At 37.8% G+C, this 10466-nt stretch overlaps 1 protein-coding gene across 1 annotated transcript; it reads left to right on the top strand.

Moving 5' to 3' along the window:
• Positions 1–1179: 1179 nt before the first annotated feature.
• Positions 1180–8678, top strand: LOC121247128 (28 kDa ribonucleoprotein, chloroplastic-like). The gene is made up of 4 exons (XM_041145469.1): positions 1180–1783; positions 7528–7629; positions 7760–8032; positions 8133–8678. Exons 1-4 carry the CDS (start codon positions 1364–1366, stop codon positions 8184–8186), a joined length of 849 nt encoding a protein of 282 aa, XP_041001403.1. The 5' UTR covers positions 1180–1363; the 3' UTR covers positions 8187–8678.
• The last annotated feature ends 1788 nt before the right edge of the window (positions 8679–10466 follow it).

The following is a 10466-nucleotide window of genomic DNA, read 5'->3' as shown; positions in this document are numbered from 1 at the left end:
GAAGATCAATACAGAGAGATTCATTCAAACTTGTAAGCACTCACTTCGAGATTGAATACAACTTGAGTTAAATCTTATCCGATTATACAAGGGTAAATGCAAGAATCATTTGTCACCTGTCTCTTCTGTTGAATTATAGGCAACCATGTTTCACTCGTATGCTCTTGTTGCTCATCTTTAATATTGAACTCAGATTTTCTGAAGTTTCTACCTGAATTCTAGGATTTAGATTGGGAAAGAGAGAGAGATCTTTGACAATTGGCATGCATAAGGATTATCATCAATGAAGGTGAACTCTTTTTTTTTTTTATTTTTATTTTTTTAAAAAAAGAGAAAAAATTCAACACACTTTTTAAACACCAAAATATTAACTTTCCATTCAAAATGGATAGTCAATTTAGAGTGCATAAAATCTGATAAATTGAAAGCAGATTTTTTTTTTCCAAATCTTGATAGTTTAAAAATGTAATAAATTAATTTTACAATGAGTAACATTTGATAAATTAGAGGTAAAAATGTATTTTAAAAAACAAAAACTCTATGTGCAGTCACTTTTTCGTACTCTTTGTACACTCTACTAATGTGATTGGCTGCGTTACTTTTTTTAATATAAAATAACTCATTTGGCCAATCACATCAGTGGAGTATGCAAAAGTGACTGTATATGATAGAACTCTTTAAAAAAATAGGATCGCTACTCTTCATTCTACATTTTGTCACTAAGGGCCCGTTTGTTTTCAGAGATGAGATGAGATGAGATGAGATGAGTTGAGATTAAAGTTAAAAAGTTGAATAAAATATTGTTAGAATATATTTTTTAATATTATTTTTGTTTTGGGATTTGAAAAAGTTAAATTGTTTATTTTATTTTGTATTGGAAGTTAGGAAAGTTGTAATGATTAGATGAAATGAGATGAGATGTTTTCTGAAAACAAACGAGACCTAATAGTCACATTGGCTAATATAGCACATTTTAAATGACGTTACGTACTTATCACTTAAAAAAATAATTAATTATGAAGTGTAACTAAAGATTATAAAACGTAAGATGATTTTTAAAAAAAAAAAAATAAAGACACCTTCATGGATTTCATTAGACCCACCGGTAAGCCAGACCCTGGCAGAAAAAGCCCATTACAGATATAAAAGTCTGATCTAGTTTGGACTCACCTTATCCCCCCATATATCCTCACTGGACAGAATTTGCCCACATCAGCTTAGCTTACATGGCTTTACACATGACTGCCATCATCCCCCGCTCTTGTTCCTCACTATCTATGCAGCCTTTCCACTCCCCCCAACCCCCCACAATCCAAGAAAACCACCACCACGAACCTCAGTACAAGAACTTAGTTCCCGAACCATGGCAGCCACTGCAGCCGCGTCTGTGGGCTCATCTTTCTCTTCATCCATCCACACCCTCAAATGTATCCGCTCTAAGCACTGCCCATCTCACCCTCCTCAAATCAGAATTTCATCAACCCGCATGTTAGCACCCATATCTCATTCTTTCAGGCTCGAACAGCTTTCAGTCTGCGGCATCTCGAGCAAGTGGCGGCTTCTGAGGTTATCAGCTGCTGTTGCTCAGGAAGAGGTGGCAGTGACAGCTGATTTAGAAGAAGGGTTGGGAGAGGAGGAAAATAACGGAGGAGGGGAAGTATTGGATGGAGAGGCTGAAAGTCCTGTGAACACTAAGCTTTACTTTGGGAATCTGCCTTATAGTGTGGACAGTGCTCAGCTTGCTGGCATTATTCAGGACTTTGGAAGCCCAGAGCTAATTGAGGTAATCGGCATGCGTATTTTCTTAGTATTTAGGACCCAACAAGCTTGTTCTATCTCCTTTATTAGCCTAATCAGATCATGCCTCAGTTTGAAAATAGATACAGTGCTGCTGTAGTAGTTTCTTAACAAATGTTTGTTCATTCTGTAACAAGTGCTATATATAAAGCTAGTTGCATGCAATGACGGGAGAAGAGACTAGTTTGTCAATGTGATCGGTTCCCTCTTGCATTGCTACTGAACGATGTGATGTCAGGTGAATTTGGACCTCTTGCTTGTTGATAAGTACAGTGAGTTGTGAGTAAACTCAAGGTGGTATTACTGAACGAGTAACGCTTGAAAAGGATTATTTGAGCCAATTTTCTTGGATGAATGGCCGGACCATCTTTATTCTTTTGCCTCGGGGTAGGGTAGTTCTTTAGGTCCTTTGTGGTTCTTTTTTTTTTTTTTTTTTTCTTTTAATTCTTTCAATATATTCCTCTCGTCTCATCTCAATGATTTGCTCCTGGTCTTTTTAAGAGAACAGGAGTAAATAGATCTGTGTCATGGTTTTTTTTGTTGTGAAGTGGAATGAGTGGAATTTTCTTAAATATTCAACAAGGATTGGAGAAGGACGTTAAGATATAATTTAAATAATTAAATAACCCTATCTATTAGCTTAAACTTTTGAGACAAGTGGTGTTTTCAACTTCAACCTGGTCAAGATGGAAATTTGATGCTGCAAATCCTCATCAAATGCCTTCTGGGGACCCTCGATCCATACAGTTGTTTCTTCTCTTGTTTTAGTTTGATAATGTTAGCACATCAGAATATTTGACACCCTTACCCAGCACTACACAGCGCGCATCCACTGTCAGAATACCACAACAGAAAGCACAACAAACTTCTCAACATAATGGCTACAATGACAAGGCAAATAACAATACAATGCTAGACGTACCTCTATAGAATCTTCTAGCATATTCTTGTAAATCTATTTTTTGGTATTCTGAGTCTTCTATAAATAGTCATGCACTGTATGAAGGAATGGCAATTTACGGAAATATCACTTCAGAAATGTTTACGCCCATTGAGGCATTTCAACAAATGCTTTGTCTTCATATGAGCTTTACATTTCTCTTCATGGTATCATAGAGCCGCATAGGATTTTTTTTCCTTTCTCATGGCCCCCTCCACATCACCGAATCCTTCCCTCACCAATGCCGCTGCACATCTTATCACTGTCAAACTTTCCACTGATAATTTCCCTCTTTGGAAAGCCCAACTTCTTGCCTTTCTCAAAAGCCACCAGCTCTATGGCTATATCGATGGCTCGGTTTCTTCTTCTCCTCCCTTTCTTGATGATAAACCCAATCCAGCCCACAGCTCATGGCTTCTACAAGATCAAATGATCATTTCGGCACTTTATTCCTCTCTTACCGACAACATTCTTTCTCAAGTAGTTGATTGTTCAACCTCCCATGAAATCTGGACCACTCTCACCAATCTTTATTCGGCTCAGTCCACTGCCCATCTTATGCAAACACGTTACCAATTAGCTACACTCAAGAAAGGATCAGACACTATTTCCGCATATTTTCACAAAGCTAAAGCCCTAGCCTCCTCGCTCTCCTCTGCAGGTCATCCCCTTTCTTCCCATGAATTTATCATCTACCTATTGACTGGTTTAGAAGCCGACTATGAATCTGTCGTGTCTTCCATCACCACGAGACCCGAACCCCTATCCATTTCACAGGTCTTTAGCTACCTTTTAAACCATGAATCAAGATTTGCACATCAAACCCAAAGACACTCTCTGTCGCGTCCTTTTCTGCGAATTCCACCAATTTTCGTCCGTCTTCTAGCCCTTCCACTCGTGGTCGTGGCCGTGGGTATCGCCGTGGTCGAGGAGGAGCCCGAACCACTAATACGGGTTCTCCTAATTTTTTCTCTTCTCAAAATCAACACAAACTAACTTGTCAAATCTGTACTAGAGTCGGTCACTCTGCTTTCCAGTGTTTTCATCGCTTCAATCACAACTATCAACCTTCTCCACCTCCATCCCTCACAGCCAATTATACTTCAGTTCCTTCCTCTTCGTCCAATAAGTGGTTTCCAGACTCTGCCGCTACAAATCATTTCACGGCTAATTTTTCCAACTTGAATCTGGAGTCCACACCATATAATGGACCTGATCAAGTGCATATTGGCGATGGGTCTTCTCTTCCCATTCAGAACACTGGCACTGGCCTTCTTCCCACACCAAATGGCAAATTTCTTCTCCAAAATTTAATTCATGTTCCTTCCATTTCTAAGAATTTATTATCTGTGCGTCAGTTCTGTCTTGATAACTTCGTGTTTTTTGAATTTAACTCTTCTGGTTTTCTTGTGAAGGATTTGCACACTCAGGAAGTACTTTTTCAGGGCACTGTTAAGAATGGCTTATATGTTCTTCCACCATGTGATGAGCTCATTTCCGGATCAACTGCTTCTATTCGACCTCAAGCCTTCATTGGTGAAAGGACTACTCCTCAGATTTGGCATTCCCGTTTAGGACATCCGTCTCCTCGAATTACTTCCTTGACTATTCGTCAACATAACCTTCCCATCACCTCTACACCTCTCTCTTCACTTTGCAATGCTTGTCTTCAAGCAAAATCTCACACTCTTCCCCAACCTCTCTCTCCCTCTCGGTCTACTCATGCTTTTCAACTTTTATTTTTAGATGTTTGGGGACCAGCGCCTGTGCTATCCTCTAATGGTTTTAGGTTTTATTTTTCTATTGTTGATGATTTCACTAAATATATTTGGTGCTTTCCCTTACGTACTAAATCTGAAGTTTCTACTATTTTTTTAGCATTCATTAGATTTGTTCAAAATACTTTCTCCAAAAATATCATTGCTGTTCAAACAGATTGGGGTGGAGAATTTCGTCCCTTTTCTTCTCTTCTCCTCAAAATAGGCATCTCTCATCGCATTACTTGTCCCTATTCTCATGCTCAAAATGGAAGTATAGAACGTCGTCATCGTCATATTGTGGAAACTGGGCTATCTCTTCTAGCATAGTCCTCAGCTCCATCAAAATTTTGGGCTGAGGCATTTCAAACTGCCACTTTTCTAATAAATAGAATGCCCACACCTATCTTAAGAAATATCTCTCCCTTTCAAGCTTTATTCAATCAACAGCCTGATTATAATTTTTTGCGGATTTTTGGTTGTGCCTGTTGGCCCAACCTTCGTCCGTTTAATCGTTATAAAATGGATATGCGTTCTCAACTTTGTGTTTTTATTGGATATAGCTTGAATCACAAAGGTTATAATTGCTTACATATTCCTACTGGGCGAGTTTATGTCTCTCGTGATGTTCGATTTAATGAAAATCACTTTCCTTTCTTTCACACCGGTTCCACTTTACATGTTCCGGATTCATCCTCTTCTCAAATAAATTCCTCACCCTCCCCTTCTATTTTGGCTCAATACTCTTCTCCCGAGCCCACTAACTCTCTTCTACCCATTACTCCATCTTCTCCTCCCAACATTCAGACACCGGCCCATTCGTCTACATCTCCAGCCCAAACCAATTACTCCACACCGACCCAGCATGCTAACCCAACTCCTCAAGACCTACCCGAAATCAACCCACCCGTTTCTCCCCCCATATCGCTATCTCCAGCGCCGCACAGTCCCTCTCTCAACCCTCCATCGTCTATCATCCCTGCTTCTCTCAATCAACATCCGATGCTCACTAGATCAAAAACCCATCATTCTCGTCCTCTCACTCACACAGATGGAACAATAGCTTGGCCTCCCCCCAAACACTCCATCTCTCTCACCGAAACTGCTTCTATTTCGGAGGAACCTTCATCCTACACTATTGCCCCTCAATACCCGGTTTGGCGAGATGCCATGGCCGCGGATTTTGAGGCACTTTTGCGAAATCATATATGGGATTTGGTTCCTCCCTCTCCGAGATTTAATATTCTTGGTTCAAAATGGATTCTCAAAACTAAGAGACATGCCGATGGTACCCTAGAACATCGAAAAGCTTGACTTGTTGCAAAAGGGTTTCATCAGCAAGTTGGTTTTGATTATTCTAAGACTTTCAGTCCTGTTGTTAAGCCTGTTACCATCCGTTTAATTCTTTCTCTTGCAGTGACTCGGAAATGGCCTCTTCATCAATTGGATGTGCAAAACGAGTTCTTACATGGTGATCTGGAAGAGGATGTCTTCATGCATCAACCAACTGGGTTTGTAAATCCTGACTATCCTCATTTTGTGTGTAAACTCCGAAAATCGATATATGGTCTGAAACAAGCCCCTAGGGCTTGGTATGCTAAACTAAGTTCACGATTGTTAGAACTGGGTTTTCATGCATCTACATCTGATTCATTTCTGTTTATTCTCTCTACTGCCTCTGTTTCGATCTATGTCCTAGTCTATGTAGATGATATTATTGTTACTGCCTCTCACACATCTCTGATCAATGAATTCATTTCGGCTTTACGTCTCTCTTTTCCAGTTAAAGACCTCGGAATTTTACACTATTTTCTAGGGATTCAGGTCTATAGAAATTCTTCTGGTTTATTTATTTCTCAACAAAAATATATTTCTGATCTCTTACATTGCACTAATATGCATCATTCTAAATCAGTCTCAACTTCAATGGCCCCTCATTTGAGGATCCACAACTTTACCGTAGTGTTGTTGGAAGCCTTCAATATCTTTCTTTTACTAGACCAGATATCTCTTTTGCTGTTAACAAAGTTTGTCAATATATGCATTATCCCCGTCTAGCTCACTGGCAAGCTGTCAAGCGTATTCTTCGTTACCTTCGCCTCACCTCTTCTTTTGGCCTTTTCTTTTCCCCTATCTCTTCCTTTAAAATAACAGCTTTTTCCGATGCAGATTGGGCTGGTTGCCCAGATGATCGTAAATCTACAGGCGGTTTTTGTATTTATCTTGGTTCTCATTTAATTTCTTGGGGTTCAAAGAAACAACCTACGGTTGCTAGATCCTCGACTGAGGCTGAATATAAGTCAGTTGCAAACACAACTTGTGAAATTCTCTGGTTACAATCCTTGTTGACAGAATTAGGAATTATTATTTCAGATATTCCCACTTTATTTTGTGATAATCTTGGTGCTACTTACTTAGCTGCTAATCCTGTTATGCATTCACGCATCAAACATGTTGCATTGGACTATCACTTTGTTCGTGATCACGTTGCTGCCAAATCACTTGCTGTCAAGTTTCTTCAAAGCAAAGACCAAATTGCTGATATCCTCACAAAGTCGCTCTCCACAGCTCGCTTTTCTCTTCTACGATCAAGCCTCACCATCCATGCGGTGCCGCTTGAATCGCGGGGGGATGTTAGCACATCAGAATATTTGACACCCTTACCCAGCACTACACAGCACGCATCCACTGTCAGAATACCACAACAGAAAGCACAACAAACTTCTCAACAGAATGGCTACAATGACAAGGCAAATAACAATACAATGCCAGACGTACCTCTATAGAATCTTCTAGCATATTCTTGTAAATCTATTTTTTGGTATTTTGAGTCTTCTATAAATAGTCATGCACTGTATGAAGGAATGGCAATTTACGGAAATATCACTTCAGAAATGTTTACGCCCATTGAGGCATTTCAACAAATGCTTTGTCTTCATATGAGCTTTACATTTCTCTTCAGATAACACCAGCACTGGGATACCTATGTATTAGTTTCACTATGTCCTTACTGATTGATACAAATTGTTATAGGTTCTGTATGATAGGTACACTGGGAGAAGCAGAGGATTTGCATTTGTGACCATGAGTAGTGTTGAAGATTGTGATGCTGTTCTTCAAAATCTGGATGGAAAAGTAAGAAACTCTGTGTCTTTTCATGTGTTTTTATGCATACATATATCCGTGTATTATTAACTCTTGAGGTACGTTTCAGTTCTTTCTTTCTTTCTGTTTGCTCAGTACTAGAAGAATTTGGTTGTCACAGGAATATATGGGCCGAACCTTGAGGGTGAATTTTTCGGACAAACCTAAACCTAAAGATCCTTTATATCCAGAAACAGATCATAAGCTTTTTGTTGGGAATCTGTCCTGGTCAGTCACGTCTGAGAGTTTGACACAAGCATTTCAGGAGCACGGAAATGTGGTCGGAGCAAGGGTTCTTATTGATGGAGAGACAGGAAGGTCACGTGGTTACGGTTTTGTATGCTACTCCACAAAATCAGAGATGGAAACTGCACTCGAATCTCTTAATGGATCGGTAAGTAGTCTCACTTTCCCCACATCTTTCCTGAATCTCTTGCACATTCATATTTTGGTGTTACTAATTGCTCTTTGTTATTTATTTCTTGGCGTCATAGGAGCTAGAAGGGAGAGCAATGCGTGTAAGCCTGGCTCAAGGAAAAAGATCATAAGATGAACAGCAGGGTATTAATTAAAGGCAGGTTAATGATCAAACTTCCAAGTCCAATGGCGCTCAAGAAATGAAAAGGGTGTGCTATTTGGCTATAAGAATTTGTGATTGTGAAATCAAATGATGGTTTGTGCTAATGCTAATCGCGATCACGTTCTGCATAGCTGATAAAAAAATACTAAGTATCATTATCATCGACTCATGCATGATAGATGAGGCTGTATAGCAACAACTGCATAAGCTTTCAAGGCCTAAAACATTTGTGGGTTACTTATCCTGGCCAAACAAGTATTGTATCTAAGAAATTGGAAATCTTATTATAGTAATTAGTATGAGGGGCCTATTTTCGCTTATTATTGTGCCATTTCTGTAAACCTTAAGTATTGTTAAGCGTATATGCTTGATTTTACATGGGTTTCATTCACAGATAGCTCGTTTGGATATTGAGATGATCTCAGATAATCTGTAAATAGTAGTTAATAATTTGTAAATAATAGTAGTGAACTGTTTGTGAATAGTAGTGAAGTAGTCTGATTACCAAACACAGCTGATATACATATGAATAAGAAATGGGAGCAAGGAGGAGATCTTTTCCTAAACAAATAGAGCTGCTAGCTGCTAGCCCAACATTGCCAATGTTAATTTTGTGTTGGGTCAGCAGCATTTCCGAAAGGTAAATGAATTAAGCTTCTCTTCAACAAAGTCAGGAGAGAGAAGCAGACTATTGATCAGTGATTATTGTGGTTTTTTAATGTTGTTATGGATACAGCAGACACAAATGTGTTAGTAATAAACACATGGTCATGAAAGTCTAAGAATGTCGTGCCAAAGTCGTATGCTGATACGAATTGGGTTACAGTTGTTGGGGGGGAAAATGGGGCTCACCTGACTAATTCATTCACAAAAAGTAATGATTATGCTTGGAATTTTGTCACATCTGAGATAAAACTCGTTCAAGTTTGTTAGGGCTGTTGTTGGACTTGACAATAGATCACCTAAACGTGTATAACAACAGTTCATCCTTAATTTTATAGTGCAACCAAGGACTTATGCCACTTACAAACAACGTTTGTAATGGCTAATACGACAGGCTTGCAAATTTGTAAAATTTGAAAATATATATATATATATATATATATATATATATAAAATTTTTCGCAATAAAAATGATGTCACGTCCAACTTCCAATAATCTTGTATTCATCACAAATTACACGTGTACAAAAGGCAGTTCGTGTAGAGAGGAGTGGTACTACTTTTTTGCAAAGACTAGTAGGATTCATTATCCTTCTACTATCTTTATGGAATGATAGAGATTAATTTCTAAATTAAACACCTAATTCTTTGGCTAGGCCTATGATTAATGAAGTAAAAACTTTATGTGCAGTTACTTTTATGTATCTTTTGCGTATTTCACTTTTTTTTAATATAAAATAATTGTTTTGACCAATCACATCAATTGAGTGGACAAGAAATACGTAAAAATGATTGTATATAATAGAACTCTTAGGCTTTATTTAGAAACACAACTCATCTCAACTCATCATTACAATTTTTTCAAATCCCAACACAAAATATAATAAACAATTCAACTTTTTTAAATCCTAAAATAATAATAATAATAATGAATAATATTCTAATAATATTTTATCAACTCAACTCAACTCAACTCAACATCCAAACGCATCCTAACGAAGATATAATATCTTCAAAGTTCAAACAAGCAATGAAAATACCCAAAGAAACAAATGATCAATGGTTAGTGTTTATGTCCAATGTTGTTTGCTGTTTTGTGGGCGTTCTGTCACGTTGTTGTTGGCAAAGCAGACACCATTAGCATGCTAGTTTTTGTGGAACGTTCGTGAATATGCTTATGCAAAAAGATTCAACATTATCGTGCACGAGTGTTGGGAAAAAGGCATAATAGATTTGTGACGTAACTCCATAAAAATCTCTTTCACCCAAAACAATGATTTCCCTTTTGATCAAAATCATCCAAAATTCTGTGTCTTTCTTTGGATATACCTAAACGCATTACATAAATTCGAATAGGACAATCTTCTAATTTTATAAAGAATATTTTCCTTATTCTCATATACCCTAAAAAATTGCTAAAGAGATTGCTTTTATTTTCTGCATCCATATTGTTTTATGATCATTTTCTAAATAAGTGTACCAAATTACTTCACCCTTTTATTTAGGTAAAGATATTTGATGAGTAATCTTTTAAAATTCTTCAATTTTTAATTTTAATTTGATATTTTTATGATAGAAAATGATG

The sequence above is a fragment of the Juglans microcarpa x Juglans regia genome, chromosome 1S (assembly GCF_004785595.1).
Source record: "Juglans microcarpa x Juglans regia isolate MS1-56 chromosome 1S, Jm3101_v1.0, whole genome shotgun sequence".
Lineage (NCBI taxonomy): Eukaryota > Viridiplantae > Streptophyta > Magnoliopsida > Fagales > Juglandaceae > Juglans > Juglans microcarpa x Juglans regia.
This window is presented reverse-complemented; position numbering and strand designations above follow the sequence as displayed.

Excerpts from the sequence above, each read along its gene's own strand:
- LOC121247128 (XM_041145469.1), top strand. The coding sequence starts at position 1,364 with ATGGCAGCCACTGCAGCCGCGTCTGTGGGCTCATCTTTCTCTTCATCC. Across the intron at positions 7,630-7,759 it reads TTCAAAATCTGGATGGAAAA|GAATATATGGGCCGAACCTT; the intron begins GTAAGAAACTCT and ends TGGTTGTCACAG. Across the intron at positions 8,033-8,132 it reads TCGAATCTCTTAATGGATCG|GAGCTAGAAGGGAGAGCAAT; the intron begins GTAAGTAGTCTC and ends TTGGCGTCATAG.